The sequence below is a fragment of the Sapajus apella genome, unplaced genomic scaffold (genome assembly GCF_009761245.1).
Source record: "Sapajus apella isolate SASKATOON/1434 unplaced genomic scaffold, GSC_monkey_1.0 scaffold52, whole genome shotgun sequence".
Taxonomy (NCBI): Eukaryota; Metazoa; Chordata; class Mammalia; order Primates; family Cebidae; genus Sapajus; species Sapajus apella.
Window position 1 is genome coordinate 10,028,384 of NW_022436992.1, and position 24,038 is coordinate 10,052,421.

Here is a 24,038-nt window from a genome sequence, read left to right on the forward strand (position 1 = left end):
GAGAGAAAATAGAGTAAGTTATAAGTTATTTGCAAAATTCCCTTATTAACTGACTCTATGCATATCAGTATAAAGTGTGCTTACAGGTATTTTGCTTTTACCCCAAATGTGCAATGAAACATTTGAGAAAAATCTTCTCGACAATTTTTTTCCAATTATCACTACAAACCTGTGCTGTAGAAGAGTGTTTTCGGTTAGTTGTGAGCATGGATTTAGACTGCAAAAGGCATGTAGGAATCAGTAATGTCTGAGCGCTTAGCTGTGTGTGCAGCAAGAAGGGATTTGCCCTGCTCGGAGAGAATATTCACGTACAACAGTAAACCTCTCATTTTTGACTTAGCATTGACAGAGAGTGAAAATTGTGAATCTCATAAAATCAAAGATTTTATGTGCACTACCTGTGCACTTTTCCATGGTCATACATTGAAATAGCAAGTAAAAGATTTTATTTAGATCATGAAATATGCAGGAAATGAAGAGTAAGATTTAAAACATTTTGTGAAACTAATAATACTAGTAAAGACCATTTCTATGATTTTAGGGGACTTGCTCAAGGGTTATATCTTAGAGATATGTTTAATATTTTGAGTAGACAACCTATCACTTTGTTGCCAAAATATTTTGAAGATTAAAAATACAATATTGGAATTTTAGGCTGACTGAACTCTAGCGTATATGGCAAGGGTACCTTAAGACAGACTGGGCTCTTTCCAGCATTGTATGGTTTTACTAATTGGAAGAAAATAATTGATCATGTATTAGTGGGCATATCTATCCAAAAATCATATTTAAACTCAATAACCTGAGAAGATACTTTTCAATCCAAATGTGACCAAAGAGCTAATAAGAATTTGTTTACTTCCATTTTCTAAATTGACACACTCAGCCTTGCAGCTTTATAGCATCATGTACTCGTTGACTTACCATCTGATTCAGTGCTAAAAACAGACTCCAGTGAAATGATCAAGAAATTTTGGCTCTATAGATTGTTTAGAGGCCCAGAACTATGTGATAGAAGCTCTAGTTATATGTTCTCATTTCCAAAGAATTTAAGTTGTTATTTAAGATCTTTTAATTAAAAAAAAAATACAATGGGGACAAAGAGCTAGCTGGGTGTGAGCTCTCATCTGTGGCTCACACTACTCATCATTCAACTGACTAAAGAGAATCTTGTTATTAATTTTTTAAAATTATGGCTTATATTTTATTATTTTAAAATTTGTGATGAGATGCTCACAAAATTTACATAAAATTGATACTCTGAGTGAGTATCAAATGCCCAGTCAGTGGTTCCAGATGCTAAATGTTTGACATAGCTATAAAGCAAAGCTTCCCAAAGAGTGTGCTGCTGCCAAGCAAGTGACTCCCAGTGTGCCCGTTGTTCATGGTGGTAAAAACTTATTTTTATTTAAAAAACACAATCAGTCAGAAATTTACCATGGGTGAAATTTTATTTTTCTAATATTTGTATGGTTACCTTGTTAAACTTTCTGAATTCAGAAAATATTTCCATGGGTAGGACTGTGTAGCCCGGTCTGCCAGAGAGCAGCTCTGTAGTGGGAACACAACACAGCCTCTGCCACCTTCCTATTGAACCATCCAACTGAGTTTGATTGTTACTGTAGACACTTCCTTTCAGTTTCTAAGACAAACTCAGTTTATCAGCAAAACTGTTTTTGTGTATGTGAGAAACACAAAGAAATTCTTGCTTAGTTTTTATTATTATTTTTTATTTTACTTTAAGTTCTGGGGTACCTGTGCAGATCTTGCAGGATTGTTACATCAGTATACACATGCCGTGGTGGTTTGCTGCATCCATCGCCCTGTCGTCTACATTAGATATTTCTCCTAATGTTATCCCTCCCCAATTTCCCCACCCCTTGCTATCCCTCCCCTAGCCCCTCAACCCCCAGCAGACCACAGTGTGTGGTCCCCTCCTTGTGTCCATGTGTTCTCATTGTTCAACACCCACTTATGAGTGAGAACATGCAGTGTTTGGTTTTCTGTTCCTGTGTCAGTTTGCTGAGAATGATGGTTTCCAGCTTCATCTGTCCCTGCAAAGGACATTAACTTATCCTTTTTATGGCTGCATAGTATTCCATAGTGTATATGTGCCATATTTTCTTTATCCAGTCTATGTTTGATGGCCATTTGGGTTGGTTCCACATCTTTGCTATTGTAAACAGTGCTGCAATGAACATATGTATGCATGTGTCTTTATAATAGATCGATTTGTAATCTTTTGGCTATATACCGAGTAACGGGATTGCTGGGTCAAATGGAATTTCTATTTCTAGGTCCTTGAGGAATTGCCATACTGTCTTCCACAATGGTTGAACTAATTTACACTCCCACCAACAGTGTAAAAGTGTTCCTATTTCTCTACATCCTCTCCAGCATCTGTTGTCTCCAGATTTTTTAATGATCGCCATTCTAACTGGTGTGAGAGGGTATCTCAATGTGGTTTTGATTTGCATTTCTCTAATGACCAGTGATGATGAGCATTTTCTCATGGTTTGTTGGCCTCATAAATGTCTTCTTTTGAAAGTGTCTGTTCATATCTTTCACCCACTTTTTGATGGGGTTGTTTTTTTCTTGTATATTTGTTTTAGTTCTTTATAGAGTCTAGATATTAGCCCTTTGTCAGATGGGTAGCTTGCAAAAATTTTTTCCCATTCTGTTGGTTGCTGGTTCATTCTAATGATTGTTTCTTTTGCTGTGCAGAAGCTCTTGAGTTTAATTAGATCCCATTTGTCTGTTTTGGCTTTTGTTACCATTGCTTTTTCATTTGCTCTTATTTTTTGTGTTTTCCTTTTGAGGCAATATTATGTGTTCCTAAAAAAATAAGCAATTAGATGTTTCTGATTATTTTTTCTATCCCTTCTTTCCTCCATTCTTCTTGTTTGGTTTTCAATGTTACCAACTGGGAAAAATTTGAATCTTAATTGAATTTCATAATGAATTGTTTTTAAAACTCAAAAATAGTTTTTCAAAGCATAATTTGAAAACATATTCTAATAAAATTATCTTGGTAAATAGCACTGTAGACTTTTGTAATTTTCAGAGATATTCTTCGTCATATTTAAGTGTAAGTAATGTTTATTTTTTTGAAATTTTTATAATTTTACTTCTTAAATTAATGAAACCTATATACCAATACTTTCTATTTTCTTACCACATCCTTGAGTTTTAAAAAACATTTTAAGTGGAAATTACCTAAAAGTTTTTAAAAACTCATTTTCTGATATTAAGGTCTATAATTGTCTTAAATTATGGTAATTTGGTAATTTATGGTATTATGGGAATTTGGATTTAATTTTGACAGATATTTATCTTTTTGCTCATTTATAATGGAAAATCTTCTGTTAAAGCTAGAAAACTACCAGGTCTATATGGCAAACACAGTAGCCAAAAGAGATGAGAAATTAGGCAGAATACTTAGGATTATCTCAAACATAGATTTTTAAACTACAGTAACAGACCTGTCCTTTTGCCTAAATATCTTATTGTTTAAAAATGTTATCAAATTAATCAGTGGTATCAGCTTGAAACCTGAAGTGGAGCCATTCTAGTTTATGTGTGAAGCTATAATTATTTTTTAAAAACTCTATAATGAAGTTTATATATTATATAATAAGGAACAGATCATTTTGAAGCCATATTATCAAAAATCTTCACCAGGTTGTCTAACAAAATGTAGTTTTCTTAGGCTAAGTTATGAAGAAATGTAAATCAATTAAGTCAAATTTGAGTCAGCAAGTGGAAACACTATGGGGCCTTTGGATTTTCATTTGGAATAATCAAAAAACCTCCCTCTGGTTAATCAAACCAGAAGTACAACAAGCATTTCTCTTCCCTAGTTTACATTAGATCTATTTTTTTCCAACACGGATAAAAGACAAACATTGGTTAGATCTAGACTCCATATTGACTCCATACCCTTCCTTCAAACGCATGCACACGCAAACATACATGCACATACATCCTGGCACTGCTCTGGAGCTCTGGTGATTTAGAGGATGATGGTTTTATTTCACACAAAAATCTGAAGAACCTAGAGCAATAGTTCTTAGCCTTAGCTGCTCATTAGAATCACCCAGGCTCCAATTCCAGTTACTTATGATTTATCTGATTGGTCTGTGATGGAGACTGAGCAACAGCTTTTCTTTAAAACTTGCCAGGTGATTCTAAGATTCAGAGTTATGCACCATGGACCTAGAGTAGCAATTCTGAAGCCCTAAAAGACTTGCTAAAACACAGATGGTTAAACTCCTAGAGTTTATAATTTAATAGGTCTAGGATGGGGCTTGAGAATATGCAATTCCCACATAATGCTCATGCTGCTCCTCCTAAGATGATACATTGAGAAACATTGACTCTAGAGCACCCTCCTAGTGATGAAACTTGGAAATTTCCTCTTAGTTTTGCTTTTCTTTCATTTTTCAGGAAAAAGGGAGTTCTTTATTAGATATTTTGCCATCTTTGGTTAATCAAACCAGAAGTAAAGCAAGCATTTCTCTTCCCCAGGTTAGGTTAGATCTAGTCTCATATTGAGTCATGACAAGGACCATTATCAAACAGATTGAGGTTGATAAATACAGAATTCAGGAAGTGGCCTATTTCTTCCCAGGCACTTGCTTGCTTACCTTTAGTCAGTGAATATACCCAAATCATAATACTTGAAGCCAATGTAATAATGAAAATAGACACCTTAGAGTTGCATAGGGCCACAAGAGCTTATCTAATTCAGCCTTAAAGCACGTAAGGAGTAACTTTCTTGTCCAAATCGGAATCTTCAAAGAAGCAGGAGGTAACAGGGTGAACAAAGACATATGTATGCATTCAAGCATGGCCTAAGATGAATATGATGAAGAAATCAGCCTGACTAAAGAGGATGATTTGTGTGGACAGAGAAGGAACTAATGTGAAACAGGAGGACAGTGCCACAAATACCTGGCAGAGTAACTTGGATTTAATGACAGGAGCAATAAGAGGCCATTCAAGGTTCTTGAGCACAACAGTCACATGAGAAAAACATATGTTTCTGCAATGTTAGTCTGGTAGATTGGTTTAAGAATGAATAGAACCATTTTCAATCACTGCAGTGTATAACAGAGGTAACTATTTGAAATAACATCACATTGAGGTTTTATTGTTTTGGAAATCAAGGAATTGATTTCAGGAGGAGAAAAATTTTTAAAAACCCCAGAGGAGTTCTAAGCCCCAAAGTAGGCTCACTTTGAGTTACATCTGAAATTAATAATAATAGTAGGACAATGATTGACCTACCACAAGGGCCCCACAATTCTCTCAGCCTATATGCTTATCTCAAATGAGACATACATACTTTTATAAATTAATAAAAGTCTTGAAGCCTGTGTTTCATTTCAGAGATACAAACAGGTTCTACTGTAAAATAATTTAACAAGGGACCCCTTGATCTTCATGGAACAGCAAAAAAGCACTACATTTATTTTTTCCAATTATGAGACAGTAGAGCATAAATATAATTTTATTTGAAACTTCCATCTCAATCTAATTAGTTAACTAACCAAGTTCTCTAGTTAACTAGATCCAAAAGTCATCTTCTTTATATGAAAAGTAGGAATTTTGTAACACAGTACTTGAATTTTTGAAAGTTTTCTTTTTGGTTCTTAAAGCCCACTTTTTCTGATTATTTCCTCAAGGAAACGCCTTAGTGGAGCAAACATCCAAAACCACTCTCTAGGAGGCAGCTAAAGTTTGATCCTGAGTGCCAAGAAATAAACGCTGAGTGGGCAGTCATGATCATAGGAGTTGTGGTTCAACTACTGAAATGGATCAATACTTGGAGGCAGAGCATGTAGAGTAAAACATGCCAGTCTAAGGAGTAGATCTGGGGGGTGACCACTCAGTAATGAAAAAAGTCTAAGACTAGGATTACAGAGAAGTGTGCATACACTTTCTTATTTTTTGCAAATCTTTTCCTAACCCCACAGGCCCTTCTACCTACTGACTGGATTGGGCTTGAAAGAAGTCCCTGTTGATCTTTGAAAAAATAATTGCATTAGAGTAGCAGGAAACAAAACCAATTTTCAGGAACTCTAAGAAGAAATGGATAAGGTGGATGTGGCCATTGATACACACCATTATAAAGGAAACCTAAGAAGAAAAGTGTGGGATTTTAGTTAAATAGGTGGCAGGATCAAGAAAAGATTTTCTATGTGCTAAAGGGACACTATGCACACTTTTAGTTGTGGAGGAAACATTGCCAAAAAACTAGAGTTAGAGAAAAGTGAGGTGAAACCTCTCCATCTCCATTTGGAGGAAATAAAGTTTGGTGGTTCACAAACATCATTGTGTATCAAAATGACCCAGGCATCTTACTGTCTTTGATTCTTGGAATACATAAATATTCTGATTCTGCATTGGACTCAGATATCTATATTCTTAATCAGCACCTCAGATGATTTTGATACTGATGATCCAACCTTTGCAAAGGGCTCTCTTGTGTTCAGTTGTTCAACGAAGAGTAGAGATGTGTAAAGAAGGAAAAGACTTAGGGGCTTGAGAATGAAGATCTGCGATAAGAAGAGAAATACAAGTAAAAAGGATTTCTAGGTGGCACTGAACTCCAAGTTAGAATTTAACATCATGGACCACAATAACCACCTTCTAGAAGGGCCATCAGTAGCAGAGAGACTACACAAAGCAAGTTTTGCAGACATGCACCAGGGCTGCAGTCAGCAATTTGTTCTTGTTTTTAGGTTACTTTGATGCTGATGTTAATGAAACATCTGAAGCTGATTACAATTTCAGTGGCAAATTGAAGCTTCACATTTTAGAATCACCCCAAGAATACCCTAATTATATCGTTAACCATTGATAACAAGAAAAGGAAAAACAGGTAAAATGTATTCCGTATTCCTCACCAGCCCTGTGCAATACCTGGCATTTTTCCAGACATTTCTGGGGTGAGTTAATTGGAACACAGACAAAAAGTCAGATAGTGGGATCAGGTAAAAGCCAAGCAGGTTGAAGGTTTTTCCATGGTAGCCCCCAAGTTGGCAGGGTCAGTCCATATGGTTATCTCAAATGAGACACACATACATTTATAAATTAATAGAAGTCTTGAAGTCTAAGTTATATTTTAGATGGACTCAGACAGGTTTTACTGTAAAATAATTTGACAAGGGACCCCTTGATCTTCATTGAACAGCAAGAAAGCACTACTATTCCTCTCCCACTTCACACAGCATCATCAGCCCCCAGATCTCCTTGCAGGTTCACATGAACAGCTCTTGATTTGGATTTGCTTTCATTCTGGTCTCGTGTGCCATAGTTTAAAAAATATTTTTGTTACTCAGTTTTATTAAAATGAAAATAGAAATTAAAAACTAAAAATTATTTATACCAGTGGTTCTTAACTTTTTTATTAATAGACTCAAAACACAGAATTTTATTCCAATGTCTTAAAAACTTATCATACATATATACATGAATTTTCCATACAGCAATTTCAGGGATTTCACAAATAACCTGAAGGCTGTGTAAAAGGACTGTGACCCAGACGTGGTGGCTCACATCTGTAATCCCAGCACTTTGTAAGTCTGAGGCAGGGAGATCACTTGAGGTCAGCAGTTTGAGACCAGCCTGGCCAACATGGTGAAACTCCATCTCTACTAAAAATACAAAAATTATCTGGGCCTGGTGGCGGGGCACCTGTAATTTCACTTATTCAGGAGACTGAGGGAGGAGAATCGCTTGAACCCAGGAGGCGGAGGTTGCAGTGAACCTCCATCTCAAAAATAATAATAGTAGTAGTAATATTAATAATAATAAATTAAGTGAGTAAAATAAAATAAAGAGCTGTGGACTCCCGGTTCGAATGTAGAGCCAAGGATTGAAAGACATGGAAAACAGCTGATTTCCACCAGAGTGTTCCTGTTTAATTTCTGTCTAATATGTGTAATTTTTGCATAGTTTTAACGTAGAAATAATTTAGGGCTTTCTTTTTGCCCTTAACCTTTATCTTGTTATTCTAAGCTCTCCTAAGAGAGAAACATTTTAGAAAATGTTATTTCCCTAAATTCCTAAATATATTTCAATAAGGTACTATATCATATTTCACACTTGTTGTATTACTGAATATTTCTTGCATTCAATTTTTCAGCATTATAGCTAAAATTACAGAAAACATCATTTTGCTATAGGAAAATTTTTATTTTAAGCAGTTTTAGAGAATCAGCTCTATTTTCATTGCTTCATTTCTTTCTCCTGTTTTTACTCTGTTCTTGCTTTCCTTCTTTACTTGATCAGTTTTCTGTTACTCATACAGTTGAAGAATATCCATGATGACAGTTGAAAGAGAGATATTATGAACTAAACAACTTATCAATAATAATTATTTTGTTGGTGATAAATTGGACATATAATCTTGTTCTTGATTCTTGTCTCACCTAATTAATGTTTCCTTTCATCTTTCTCGTAATTCTGTCAATACTTAATAGCATAAAATTTTTTATGCTGTTAAGGTTGAATAGTTTCTAAAGAGTTAATAATAAATGAAAACTTACCTCCAGGTTGCTCTGATGTAGCACTATTAAATTTATAATTTATAGTCAATTCATTTTAATGTAAAAATCATGTAACTGAAATCATCAAGCATATTGCCACAGTTGTGAAATCTTTATAATAAGCCCAACTTGTTCAGCTCATTTTCTTGAGTAATGTATTTAATCTGAAAGTAGTTTGTTAGAATTTTTTAACTCTAAATAACGTTTGTTTCCCAGAAATGTTTTATCTCTTTAAAACAAAAAGAATAATGCAACTGCTTCATTTCATATTGAATACTTTATTTATTTGTTCCAATTTTTATTTGTTTGTAGAGTTGTAAGCTATGAGAACATCAATAAAAATGACTACTATACTATTAGCCAAAAGGCAGTAACACACATTTATAATGATGACATTGAATTTATTGAAATCGATCGATGGGAACAGGAATATCTATATCACAGAGAACTCGCTAAGATTCCCATCTTTTCACTGTTCCGGAAATGGAAAGCTTTTAGTGTATGGAGGAAGAATGTCCGCTCCAAGAAAATCACTGGATGTCGAAAATCTCTACAAAAAAATCTGTTCATTGTTAATCCTGTATGTATTTATCATTCATATTTTAAAATAATTACTTATAAAAAAAGGAAGTGTGAATCTATTATAGCTGTTGGTATAGACTGTTCTTGAAATCAAATATTTTATATTCTTAAGGGAATTCCCAGTTTTCATCCTGTCTTGTCATTTAACAGTCTGGCAATCTAGGGGTGTTTCTACGTTTTAACTAGGGCTGCAAAATGCAAAAATATAAGAACAGAGTTGCAAACGTCTCTTTTGATTAGAAGTCACCTCTGATTTTTTGGCTTTGTGGTCCCCTTTGCTGTTGATTAGGAAAGTTATATGTCATTTTGAGCAGAGTAGGCTCATGACCCCTATTACCTCCTCTCATCTTTGAGACACTCTAGACTTTATGGTCTAAAATAAGTCAGGGCCTCATTTTCATGGGTCAGTATCTCCCAATATACTATATGTTTCCTCTACAATAGATTAATACAGTAGGAAAATTTTTAATATTTACTTTGGATGATGGGACGATCATGAAAAATGAACTGTTAAAGAGTGTGTGGCCATATTTAAAATTTCTATCCATTGAATTTCAACTTGCATTAGAAGTTTCCTACTTGGCCCCTAGGAATAAACTGCAGTCATCATTACCATCACACTCAGAGTTCTGGTCCTCAGCTGTTTCTATGACACTACCTCAAGTTTGCTTTTTACTAGTCATTTCCTTTACTTTGCATATTGTAATATGAAAGACTGTTATCAACATACCAGTCACACAATAGGGAAACCTTCAAGGTCTCTGGCTAACATAAATATTAGTACAAGACAAATATATAAGATGGACTATCTCAAGTCATCCATTCCACTGTGCATTCTGAGTTGTGAAAAAATATTCTAGACCTTCTTGACATGCAACTCAAATTTCATTGAGGATCCATCAGTTATTTGAAGTTATTTTTGCATCTTTCATCTTTTACCATGCATCGAACACTACACATATCATACATTTGTTGCCAGATATGTAAAATAGTTCATCCTTGATTTGTCTTTAAAATGACTTCTATCAGTCCTCAAAGCATGTTCTCTTATTTTATGTGCTGAGAGTTGTCATTCTATATCTGTTCATACCAGTGATGTTTTGGCCTTTAGAATATCTTCTCTTAAATTTAGTTTCAGCAGACTAGAAAGCTCTCATCATTTTAAGCAAGGATTGGCCTTGCTTAAAATGTGTATTTTAAATGTGTATTAAATGTTGTAATTACCCACACACTTACCACTAGCATTACATGTAAAATTAGTTAACTAGTGCTGATTCCCCTAGACAAGGTTGAAAGGAGGCATACTGAGTTGTCCTTGAATTTTTTCTTTTTATGATTTTTTTTAAATAACCAGTTCTGTTGGTTCCTGTGCCTATGTCATTTTCTTATAACAGTTTTGATATATAATTTACATACTATACAATTCACACATCTGAAGTATACAATTAAATTATTTTTAATATATTCACAGAATTGATCAACCATTACCACAGTCAATTTTAGAATATATTTATCATTCCAAGGGAAGCCTCATTACCCATTAGTGGTCACTTTCTATTTCTTTCTGACTCTTCTGTCCCGTCCCCCAACTATAGGCAACCACTAATGTACATTCTATCTCCATAGACTGGCCTGTTCTGTACATGTCACATAAATGGAATCATACAATACACTTGTCCCTCAGTGCCATGGGGGACTGGTTCCAGGACCACCCCAGCAAATACCAAAATCCCTGATGCTCGAGTCCCTTATATAAAATGGCTTTTTTGCATATAACCTACAAACATCCTCCTATATACTTTGTCATCTCTAAATTACTTATAATACCTAATACAATGTAAATGCTATGTAAATAGTTGTTATGCTACATTGCTTAGAAAATAATGACCCAAAAAAAGTCTATTCATTTTTAATATGGACACAAGCATTGTAGACCCTACTACATTTTAATCTGCAGTTGTTTGAATCCATGACTGTGGAACCCGAGGATACAGAAGACTGACTGTATGTGGTCCTTTGTAACTGACTTTTGTTTTTTTAACATAATGTTTTCAAGGTTCTTCTATGTTGTAGCATAGCATTTTTTTTAATTGGCAAATTATATTGGACATACCTATTTTATTTACCTATTGAGGATATTTGGATTGCTTCCATTTTTGGCCATTATGAATAATGCTGCTATGAACATGCATGTACAAGTTTTTGTCTAGATGTATGTTTTCATTTTTCTTGGGCCTATACCTAGGAGAGGAATTGCTGGGTCATTAGCAACTTTATGTTTAACCTTTTGAGAAAACATGAATCAGTTTTCCAAAGCAACTTGTTACCTAATAACAATTTAATGTTTGACTTTTTTCTGTGTCCTTGCCTCTTAAATTAATAGATGAGCCTTTCCATTATCATTATGACTAGACATTGTAAAGTACTTAAGGTAACACCCAGTTTTCTATTACTTGCCTTCAATTCCTTAAGTTACTTGCCTTACTCCTTAAGTAGCTGAAAGACTTGTATGTGTTTTCAAAATCAAAAGAAAGGAATTTAGACAAATTAGATAATTCAAGGAATACTTTTAGAAAAGAGTTATAGAAGTGATCTTTTAATATATGCATTTTGTAGTTGTAGCAAAAGTTAACACAGGTAAGTGTTTATTATCCTTAATAACCATTCTTGCTTTTCAAATGTTTAATACTTCTAAAATACAGAATGTTTTTACTAAATAATACATTCCTATTTTCATTCAGCATTTACGACCAGCTCTTCTTAAAATAAGTGAATTGTGTTATCATTTGAGTTTTATGGGACTTTGTCATATTGAAAAGTGTCACACCTACACCCTGCAGGAATTCAAGGCTGTGCAAGTCATACGGCTAGCAGAGGTAACCAATTTTATCTATAAGAATCAAAACTTTTTTCTCTAGTTTTAATACTTCAGTATCACTAACTGTACATATTCAACAATATCTAGGTGACAGAACACCTAGGAGAATTTCGAAATGAGGCAAAAGATGTAGTCAGGAAGGCTTGTCGATTTGCTTTGCGTGCTGTGGGATTTGCTCCTGATGACTGTGCATTTGGACCTTATGAGGGTATGAAGGGGAAAGAACCTCAATATATCAGAAGTAGTGGCTTTCTAAAATGTCAGCCCTTTTTTAGTTTACTTTTCTTAAGTTTAAATAATGATTCTGTGTTTCAATTGTTTCAAACATTTTATCGATGTTATAAATTTAATATATTTTGAAGAAGGGAGAGAAGTAGTAAATGCTGCATATTTTTCCCATTACTGCTGTTTGTATATAGTATTTCTAAACCAGATACAGAATCTTAATTAATAAGCACTTTAGAGTAGACTCAGCATCTCTCTGCTTAAAGGTATGTCCAGCCTACTATCACAGACAATAGGTTTGTTAAAATTAAGGGGCTGGATTGACCTTAGCATTGACCCAGTTGATGTGTACTATAAAGGATGACTAAATTGCAGGTAGAAAAGGAGGGTAAAGGTGTTCCTGGGAAAGAGATAGCATAGTGTACAGATCAAATCCTGTTAATGAGAATATCTGTAAACCGTCTACAATCTTGAGTTGAAATGCTTTGATGTGAAATTTTTTTGTTTAATTGGGCTGTTTTGGAGGTTTGAAATGCTTCATGTACCAAAATATTTTGTTGTTTTTGAATTTTATTTATGTTTTCTTTGAATCATATTGAAAGAAATGGAACTTTTACACAGGTACACTTGTTGTTGTGCCTTCTGTTATTCTTAGATTGTTACAAAGGGCAGAGCATTGTAAGTTTCGTTAACATTTCATATGAGTTGCCCACTTATGGAGACTCTCAGAAAATGACATATACAGAACAGGCCAGCAAAAGGCATCATTGCAAGAGGCTGACATGGTAAGATTATTCTTTGTTTCAAGAAAAAGTATAGTATCCATCTTTCTCGAGTTTTATTAAAACTTAAGCCCCAGAAAGTGATGAATATGATAATTTGCATAACTGGAGTAATCATTTCACTATGTATATCAGAACATCATGTTGTATACTGTAAGTACACACAATAAAAAATTAAAATGAAAAGTAGAATTTTTTTCTAGAATGTAAGTGATATCTCAAAAAAAAAAAAAAAAAAGGAACCCTTCACCACATTGTTCATGAATGGTGATGAGAAATTTACAGGACACAATAACCTGAATGCATGGCCCAGAAGACTTCCTCTCCAAACTGCCACCAACCAAAGCAGCTCTGGGACTGTGAACTGATAGATACAGAGCAGGAGGCCAGGCCAAGAACTCCTCTTTTATCTCCCTGGCTTTGTTTCCCTCTGGCTCAGCCTGGGCATGGAGACTCAGAGTACAGCAGGCTGTGGCAGGGAGAAATCAGGCACACAGATTTGTAGAACTCTTCAAGTGGGCCTGGAGGACTTACTCCATCTTTTTGGTCACAAAAGAACTATAGGCAGCTGCGTGACTTCACAAAGGCGCACCCAATCCCTAAAATGGGATTTGCCACTGGGAGCCAGAAAGGGAAATATCCCTCCTAGGACCTCACCAGGGGACTTTCATTAGCACTAGCTCTGACACCTGCTTACCCAACTGGATCTTGACCTCAGCTGTTCCAGAATTTGAATTTCCCATCATTCTAAAACTTCATGTCTATGGAACAATAAAATACTGATTATTGTTATTCAGTACTCACTGACTTAATCCAACTTTTGCAATTATTTAATACATCTTAACTGTAAGCTAGTTTATATATGAAAATATCTGTGTGGCAACAAAAATCAGTGAAGTGGTCTCTGAGGCTACTGTAGAGGGCCTGGAAGTATTAGAGGCCTTAGAGCTCCACTTGAGCAGAGTAGAATTATTCTAAATGTCTGCATTCTAAGTGCTCAAGTAAGGAAACATAAAATTCAAACCTTTGGGTTAGCAATTGCCATCAACATTTATTCAATAGCAAAGATTTTACACTTTTACTATTAGAATGCAAGTTACAGATGTTGTATGCATTGATTTCTTCTTTAAAACATCTTTTAAAAATATATTATTGCCCTTTTCGCTAGATAAACTAGAGCATTTTCCCTAACAGCTATATTACTCTTTATTCTATTGAAAATTTAGAACGTCTAACTGAATTGATGCTACATATTTGAATATATTTGTATTTTAAAAGGAAGAATATCTAAGAACATCTCTTCCAGACAATACATTTCAGATATTATATAATTAAATGGAAATTCAAGGAGAAATTATGATATTTTATATTTTAAGTATTTGCTTTAGAGGCACTGTCAAAAATAGTGAAAATAAAAAACTGAAGTTGTATTTGTTTGTTTCTTTTAAGCTTTATCCGTCTAAACGACTATCTAATTGAGAACACAATGCACGTCTTGACAGTAAATTCTGTTAATTCGCTTTTAAATCATCTCACTGACAAGCTAAAACGAACACCTTCAGCAGATGTCATTCAGAAATGGATTACTGAAGACAAACCTGAAGTCACTGATAAAAAGGTATACTCATACAATATTAAGAATATTTTATTGGTCAGTATTGAGGAGTGCAAACTATGCTGTATGAATTATGCTATTTTCTGTGTGCTGAAAAAATTGAGAAGTGCATAGAGCAGCAGTCCCCAACCTTTTGGACACCGGAGACCAGTTTCATGGAAGACATTTTTTTCCGCAGACTATTGGGGATGATTTCAGGATGAAAACTGTTCCACCTCAGATCATCAGGCATTAGATTCTCATAAGGAACATGCAGCCAAGATCCCTCACATGCACAGTTCACAGTAGAGTTTGGGCTCCTATGAGAATCTAATGCTACCGCTGAGCTGAGGGGAGGCAGAATTCAGGCAGTAATGCTTACTCTCTAGTCACCTCCTGCTGTGCAGCCCAGACCAGTACCTGGTCCACAGCCCTGGGCTTGGGACCCCTGGTATAGAATATTTCATGTTATAATCAGACCCTACAATACACATGAAATGGTAAACTGAAAATCAGCATATCAACAAGTATCTAATAATAGAGTAAAAATCCATGCTGAGAGAAAGTTACTGTCATAGGAACTTGCTAAAGCTTATTCATGCATTCATTGACATATTTCTTAAGTACCTACTGTGTACCAATTCCTGTGCTGGATGTTGGCATATAGTGATGAAAAGCATAGACAGGATTTTTGCCCCTAAAAGCTTGTAGTTTGTGGGGACATAAATGTTTCTTGTGGGCATAAACTGGCAGGGAGAAGCAGGAAAAGTGGTATAAGTAAAAGAGATAAACATTAGTTTAGAGGTGAAAAGAAGCAAATTATTGTGCTTTGAGGGGATGACCTTTTCTGTGGATGTTGATCTTAAAGACACCGAGTACTTTAAGATGTTTGGATGAAGTAGTACAAATTTGTGCATTCCAGCATAGCTGAAAGAAAGATCATATTATCTCATATTCCAATTTCCCAATAAGTTTTTCCCTCTCTCTATCCTTAGTACTAATAGCTTCTTGCCAAAATACCTACAAAACATGTTCACCTCATTTCATCAAGCCTCCTACCCTCACAGCTTAAGTCTCTCGTGCCACAGAAACCTAATTATGCAGTACAAGTCCTGATGCCCTCAGCCTTAGTTTCCCTTTCTTCCAAAAGTTACATCAAAGTATATACTCCTTTTCATAGCTTTCTCTCCTCCCCTATTCTGAATTTCTCCTTTTTATAAATATTATCAAAATTTTAAAAGTCACACTTTTTTCTATTCTAAATGTAATTTATGCTAAGTGTATAAAATTAGGAAAACACAGAAATATACAAAGTAAAGCATCCTTTGCTACCCAAAGATAACTATTTCAAAGAGGAAAAAAGATATCATCCTTTCCTTACTGCTTTATCCCTTGCTTTTTTGTCTTAGCAATACAGTATTGTGAAATATTTCTCAAGGCAACATGCATTTTTCCATGTGATATTCTCACAGATACATGTATGATAATTCTCGTAAACATTCCCACTATTTAAAATAATGCTGCAAAGGGTATCCTTGTCTATATATTTTTCACATATTTCATATTTTTCCCCTTAGAAAAAAATTTCTAGATGTAGAATTGAGTCAGAAATATGCACATTTTTAAGGTTTTTGATACATACACATTGGCACATATGCTCCAGAAAGCTTTGTCAATTTATAGCAATGTTTAAGAATGTGCATTTACCCACATGCACACTAAATATTATCATTCATTTTAATATTCATCAGTCTGTTGGATACAAAGTGGTATATCACTGCTTTCAAATGTTATATTCTTTTAATTATGACCCCAGGACAAGAATAAGGGCATAGGTCGAGGAATCAGAAATATCTGGGTTTGAATTCTGGTCTGCTGCCTACTAGCTGGCATGACCTGGATGAAACATTCTACTTTCTCCAGATCCCATTTTGATCCTATGGGAACAATAATAGAACCTGTTTAAGAAGCTTGGTGTGGGAATTACACAAATACCCAGCACTGTGCCTGGCACACAGTAAACTCTCTGTAAATGTTGTTACTAAATAAACCATTTTAAGGAAGAGAAGAAAGAGATGAATTGATCATTTGTATTTTGCTTTCAAGAGTTATCAGATTATGCCCTTTGCCCATTTTTCTCTTTAAGTATATTTGTATTTGAATATATTTCTATATAAGGATTCATTAACATATTATTGGCATATATTTCTATTAGGTATATCAACTATAGGTCTATTCAAATATGATCAACTTTCTACCTGTTCTATACATTATTGATATGTCTCCCCCATTTATTGTTTGGTTTTCCATTTTGTTGCTTTTTCCATTTTTACAAGGAGAAAAGTTTTTCATTGTTATGTAGTCTTTCAATATTTGCCTTTTTTTTCTTTCTGTGCTTTATTATTCTCTGAAATACTTCCTACATGCCAAGGTTATGAATTCAGCTAATTATATAACCTTAAGTTTATATGTGCCTTGTTTTTTTGTTTTGTTTTTGATATTGATACTTGTGTCTTTATAACACTGTAAATATACTCATTTCAGGGGCCCCTTGTGGTGGAAAGGCAAGAGGAAGATGAATCTCTCATCCCCATGTTTCTCACAGAGCTAATGTTGACAATCCAGTCACTCCACTTTGAGCCTTGTCTGGAAGACTTTCTGGTGTGTGTTTTTCGTATGTTATCCACCTGCAAGTACCTTTTTGGAAAATGAGGCAACTGTTTTGCTGTCAATTAGTTGCCAGAATTGTAGTTATCACTACTCTAAAATGATCATAAGAAAGAGAGAAAGCGTTGTTTTGTCACAGCATTACAGTTGTATATAAACTATCTAAAAGTTTAGCACATTATCTCTAACTTAAGCCAGATTAGAGGCTTGGTAAGGTAAAGGAAAACATATTCTATACAAAATTTAAAAGTGACCATAGGGATCCCTTTAAGGACAACTCAAGAAATCACTCTGTTGTAAATACATTTCCCCCCCTCCCTCCCTCCTTTTCTTCCTTTCTCTCTTTCTCCCTCTCTCTCTCTCTCTCTCTCTCTCTCTCTCTCTCTCTCTCTCTCTCTCTCTCTCTCTCTTTCTCTCTCTTTCTTTCTTTCTTTCTCTCTTTCTTTCTTTCTTTCTTTCAACAGGGACTCACTCTCAACCAGGCTAGAGTACAGTGATGTGATCTTGGCTCACTGCAGCCTCAACCTCCCAGGCTCAAACAATCCTCCCACCTCAGTCTCCTGAGTAGCTGGGACTACAGGTACATGCCACCAGGCCTGGCTACTTTTTGTATTTTTTTTTTTTGGTAGAGATGGGCTTTGCCATGGTGCCCAGGTGGGTCTTGAACTCCTGAGCTCAAGTGATCTGCCTGCCACTCTTCCCAAAGTGCTGGGATTACAGGTGTGAACCACCATGCCCAGCCTGTAAATACCATTTTTGAAATCTTTTTAAAGGTATGCTGCATCTGAGAGAATTTTGTTGTCTTATTATTCATTGCTGTGTAACAAGTTACCACAAAGTTAGCAGTGGGAAATATCCACCATGAATCATCTCAGTTACTGTAGGTCAGGAGTTTCACTGGATACTCAGATTATCCTCTGTTTTAAGGTCTTGTTCTCCCTTAGGCTGCTGGAAGAATTTGGCTCTAAGCTACTATAGAACTGAGGTCCCATTTCCTTGAAGAGTGTCAATCAAGGACCATCCTTAGGTCCTAGAAACCATCTGTCACTCCTTGCCATGTGGCCCACTCTCTAGGCAGCTTACAATATGGCTGTTCACTTCTTCAAGGCCAGATGGACCATTCTTTTAAGAAGGGCTCAATCCCTCTTTTAAGGGCTTTCACTTGATTCAGTCACGTCTTTCAAGGATAATCACTTTTGACTAACTCAAAAACAACTGAATTGGAGCTCTAATTATATCTGCACTATCCCCCACCTTTGCTGCATCACATAACCTAATCATGGGACTGGCATCCCATCATATTCACGAGTCCCACCCATACTCAAAAGGAAGGGATTGAATAGCATGTGTACACAGGGGCAGGAATTTTGGGGGTCATCTTAGAATTCTGCCTACTATATTTGGATAGGTGCATAGATTAGTAAACAGTCAAAGTCTGTCTTCTGTTGTTAGCTGCTGTACTGTGATGCAAAAGCACTAGTAATCTGGATCCGTAGATTTTAGTATTTGACTTTGGGAAAACCACTTCTGGGGTTCAGTTTCTACATTTATGTAATGAGAAGACATACGAGTTCTAGTATTGCCTCCTCTTCCAGCAGTCTATGATTCTGTAATTTATGGGATAGGCTATTTGAAGGCATTTACAATGACCAGCAGACTGCTGAGGTCCCTGTAGTTGGAAGCTTGCTCAGGAGCTCCCATGCCAAGAGGCACGGGGCTCTCATGCCCCCTCCTGGCCACAAGACAGTGTCTCCCATGAGATGCAGGTGTCCTGGGCTGCAGATGACTAAAGGAGGCTCTCTCACAAGCAGTTGGCTGTCCTTTACCCCCAAGGGTAAAACACCTAAAAAAAACTTGATACCCTTCCCATTTCCTATTGTAGGACCCTGTTCTTCACATGGATATTTTTAGCTTCTACACATGAAACATACATGGCCAGGCTCTGAGAATAATTAGATGTTTGTCCATTCATACCAAAATAAGATTTTATTTCATATAACCAAAAATCGGCCAATAGAAGTATATATAGAATTATCATTCATAAATTTTCTATTTTTTTCACTATTATTTTGGTCATTAGCCTTAATCATTCCCAGTGATTCCAAACATGCATACACAGAGGTTAATCTAAAGGAAAACTATATACATAAGTCATGATCTCTTACTTTGTACTTTCCTAGGTTACCTGTGGTTTCCTAATACTTGATTCAATCTATACTTTTGAAGTCTAACCTTTCTTGCTGTGTGAGACAAACCTCCCAATGCATTTGATTCTGTTTACTGCTTCTGCCTCTTGAAATAGACTCCTCCTTTGGTTTAATTTCACTTGTTTCTATTTCTGTAGCAACATTTTTTCCTTCTCAATAATCTTTCCAAGAGCCTCTTTTTTATCTGATCCTTGCTTGATTCTTGCTATCCTAAAGGGCTCCCTTCTCCTCTTCACATCCTACAGTTCTTTCTGGGTGCTCTTTTCTGTGCCCAGAATGCAGACATAAACATATATCCATATCTATGTCCACCTATCTATATCTCTACCTATATCTATATGCCTATATCTATAGATCCAATACTTTTCTTCTAAGCCCCAGTCACGGTCACCTGGAAATCTTCACCTGAATCTCCCACAGTTAATTTCATTTTACCAATATGAATTAAACTTAACCTCTTCAAAAACTTGCTCCTCCCTTCTTATCTCCATCATAGTGAAAGATGCCCATGCCAGCAGTCTGGGAGTTCTCCTAGAGTCTCCCTTACCTCCTTGAAATTAGGTCATCAGCTCTAGTGTGCTGAACCATGGTTGCACCCACTCTGCCACTCCTTTCCATCAGGACTTCATCATCTCTCTACTGGCCTGCTGAAATAGTCGGCTCTGATCTGCCTGCCTCTCTCCCTTCTGATCCATTTTTCACATTGCTGAGAGCAAGATTATTCTCATAAGCAAATCTAATCATGTTCCTTCTTAAAATTTGTCCATTGCCTGTAGGAGCGTCTTTCACAGGATGCTCTGTGAGTTGTTGATAGGCATTTCAGGAGAAAAGGGGTTGTGATATACATTTGTATATTAACAGATATAAAAAATCCTGTTTAGAAGGTCTTCAGAAAAATCCTGTTTAGAAGGTCTTCAGAAAAATCCTGTTTAACTTCGTGTAACTCAAACTTCTTCTCAAATTTACCTTGGAAATTAGGACCCTTTATCCTCTGGGTAATCCACAGTCACGGTTTGGAGAATACTGGCCCATGGGCTGACATTGGCATCATGCACAAGGTCTTTCATGAAGGGGCCTACTGCATCTGCAGAATATCCTATTTCCCCACTCTAGTACTGAAGCCTAGATGCCTCACCCGCCTGCTCCCTTGTGCCCCACGCATAATGACTTAGCAAGCATTATACTGTTGTCTGATATACTTGACAAGCTCCTGTTCATCTCTTGAGACTCATTTAAAGACATACCTTTTCTTTATCCCATTCTCTCTAATTAGACTTTATATTTATTATAAATTGCAAACTAATTTATGCTCATTGAAGAGAGTTTGAAAAACACAGAAAAAGATTATTAAAAGAATCCATAATATTATGTACCAAAAATAAAAACCCATTAACATTTTTTTCCTTTTATTTATTTTATTGCATTTTAGGTTTTGGGGTACATGTGAAGAACATGCAAAATTGTTGCATAGGTACACACGTGGCAGTGTGATTTGCTGCCTTCCTCCCCATCACCCACATCTGGCATTTCTCCCCTTGCTGTCCCTCCCCAGCTCCCCACCCCCCACCGTCCCTCCCCTATTTCCCCCAACTGACCCCAGTGTATAGTGCTCCCCTCCCTGTGTCCATGTGTTCCCATTGTTCAACACCCGCCCATAAGTGAGAACATGCGGTGTTTGGTCTTCTGCTCTTCTGTCAGTTTGCTGAGAATGAAGATTTCCAGGTTCATCCATGTCCCTACAAAGGACCCAAACTCGTCGTTTTTGATGGCTGCATAATATTCCATGGCGTATATGTGCCACATTTTCCCTATCCAGTCTATCGTCGATGGGCATTTGGGTTGGTTCCAGGTCTTTGCTATTGTAAACAGTGCTGCAATGAGCATTCGTGTGCACGTGTCCTTATAGTAGAACGATTTGTAATCCTTTGGATATATACCCAGTAATGGGATTGCTGGGTCAAATGAAATTTCTATTTCTAGGTCCTTGAGGAATCGCCACACTGTCTTCCACAATGGTTGAACTAATTTACACTCCCACCAACAGTGCAAAAGTGTTCCTATTTCTCCACATCCTCTCCAGCATCTGTTGTCTCCAGATTTTTAAATGATCGCCATTTTAACTGGCGTGAGATGGTATCTCAAAGTTGTTTTGATTTGCATTTCTCTGATGACCAGTGATGATGAGCATTTTTTCATATGTTTGTTGGTCTCATGTATGTCTTCTTTTGTAAAGTGTCTGTTCATATCCTTTGCCCACTTTTGAATGGGCTTGTTAGTTTTTTTCTTGTAAATCTGTTTTAGTTCTTTGTAAATTCTGGATATCAGCCCTTTGTCAGATAGGTAAACTGCAAAAATTTTTTCCCATTCTGTTGGTTGCTGATTCACTCTAATGACTGTTTCTTTTGCCGTGCAGAAGCTGTGGAGTTTGATTAGGTCCCGTTTGTCTATTTTGGCTTTTGTTGTCAATGCTTTTGGTGTTTTGGTCATGAAGTCCTTGCCTACACCTATGTCCTGAATGGTTTTGCCTAGATTTTCTTCTAGGGTTTTTATGGTGTTAGGTCTTATGTTTAAGACTTTAATCCATCTGGAGTTAATTTTAGTGTAAGGTGTCAGGAAGGGGTCCGGTTTCTGCTTTCTGCACATGGCTAGCCAGCTTTCCCAACACCATTTATTGAACAGGGAATCCTTTCCCCATTGCTTGTTTTTGTCTGGTTTGTCTAAGATCAGATGGTTGTAGATATGTTGTGTTGCCTCCGAGACCTCTGTTCTGTTCCATTGGTCTATGTCTCTGTTTTGGTACCAGGACCATGCTGTTTTGATTACTGTAGCCTTGTAGTATAGTTTGAAGTCCGGTAGTGTGATGCCTCCCGCTTTGTTCTTTTTGCTTAGAATTGACTTGGCTATGCAGGCTCTCTTTTGGTTCCATATGAAGTTTAAGGTGATTTTTTCCAGTTCTGTGAAGAAGGTCATTGGTAGCTTGATGGGGAAAGCATTGAATCTGTAAATTACTTTGGGCACTATGGCCATTTTCACGATATTGATTCTTCCTAACCATGAACATGGAATGTTTCTCCATCTGTTTGTGTCCTCTCTTATTTCGTTGAGCAGTGGCTTGTAGTTCTCCTTGAAGAGGTCCTTTACATTCTTTGTTAGTTGTATTCCTAGATAGTTTATTCTCTTTGTGGCAATTGTGAATGGAAGTTTGTTCTTGATTTGGCTCTCTTTAAGTCTGTTATTGGTGTATAGGAATGCATGTGATTTCTGGACATTGATTTTGTATCCTGAGACTTTGCTGAACTTGCTTATCAGTTTCAGGAGGTTTGGGGCTGAGACGATGGGGTCTTCTAGGTATACAATCATGTCGTCTGCAAATAGAGACAAATTGACTTCCTCCTTTCCTATTTGAATGCCCTTTGTTTCTTTTTCTTGCATGATTGCTCTGGCTAGAACTTCTAATACTATATTGAATAGCAGTGGTGAGAGAGGGCATCCTTGTCTGGTGCCACATTTCAAGGGGAATGCTTCCAGTTTTTGCCCACTCAGTATGATATTGGCTGTTGGTTTGTCATAAATAGCTTTTATTATTTTGAGATACGTTCCATCAATACCTAGCTTATTGAGGGTTTTTAGCATAAAGGGCTGTTGAATTTTGTCAAAGGCCTTCTCTGCATCAATTGAGATAATCATGTGGTTTTTGTCTTTGGTTCTGTTTATGTGGTGAATTACGTTTATAGACTTGCGTATGTTGAACCAGCCTTGCATCCCTGGGATGAAGCCTACTTGATCATGGTGGATAAGCTTTTTGATGTGCTGTTGCAATCGGCTTGTCAGTATTTTATTGAAGATTTTTGCATCTATGTTCATCATGGATATTGGCATGGAGATTTCTTTTCTTGTTGAGTCTCTGCCAGGTTTTGGAATCAGGATGATGTTGGTCTCATGAAATGATTTGGGAAGAATTCCCTCTTTTTGTATTGTTTGGAATAGTTTCAGAAGGAATGGTACCAGCTCCTCTTTGTATGTCTGGTAGAATTCGGCTGTGAACCCGTCTCGACCTGGGCTTTTTTTGGGTGGTAAGCTCTTAATTGCTGCCTCAACTTCAGACCTTGTTATGGGTCTCTTCAGGGTTTCAGCTTCTTCCTGGTTTGGGCTTGGGAGGAGGCAAGTGCCCAGGAATTTATCCATTTCTTCCAGGTTTATTAGTTTATGTGCATAGAGTTATTTGTAATAATCTGTGATTGGTTTGAATTTCTGTGGAATCTGTGGTGATATCCCCTTGATCGTTTTTTATTGCATCAATTTGGTTATTCTCTCTTTTCTTTTTTATTAATCTGGCTAGTGGTCTGTCTATTTTGTTGATCTTTTCAAAAAACCAGCTCCTGGATTTATTGATTTTTTGGAGGGTTTTTTGTGTCTCTATCTCCTTCAGTTCTGCTCTGATCTTAGCTATTTCTTGTCTTCTGCTAGACTTTGAGGTTTTTTGATCTTGCTCCTCTAGCTCTTTCAGTTTTGACGATAGGGTGTCAATTTTTGATCTCTCCTTGCTTC

The 24,038-nt window shown here is 36.3% G+C and overlaps 1 protein-coding gene across 2 annotated transcripts in view; it reads left to right on the forward strand.

Moving 5' to 3' along the window:
* The window catches only part of DNAH6 (dynein axonemal heavy chain 6), a 297,682-nt gene that overhangs the window by 12,767 nt on the left and 260,877 nt on the right, over positions 1 to 24,038 (forward strand). Inside the window, exons 5-10 of one of the 2 annotated variants that reach the window (XM_032243483.1) lie at positions 8,868 to 9,135; positions 11,879 to 12,013; positions 12,103 to 12,223; positions 12,896 to 13,025; positions 14,472 to 14,640; positions 17,161 to 17,277. In XM_032243483.1, the coding sequence (XP_032099374.1) occupies positions 8,868 to 9,135; positions 11,879 to 12,013; positions 12,103 to 12,223; positions 12,896 to 13,025; positions 14,472 to 14,640; positions 17,161 to 17,277 (940 nt within the window). The remainder of the gene's footprint in view (positions 1 to 8,867; positions 9,136 to 11,878; positions 12,014 to 12,102; positions 12,224 to 12,895; positions 13,026 to 14,471; positions 14,641 to 17,160; positions 17,278 to 24,038) is intronic. The other variant, XM_032243484.1, reaches the window with a different exon arrangement.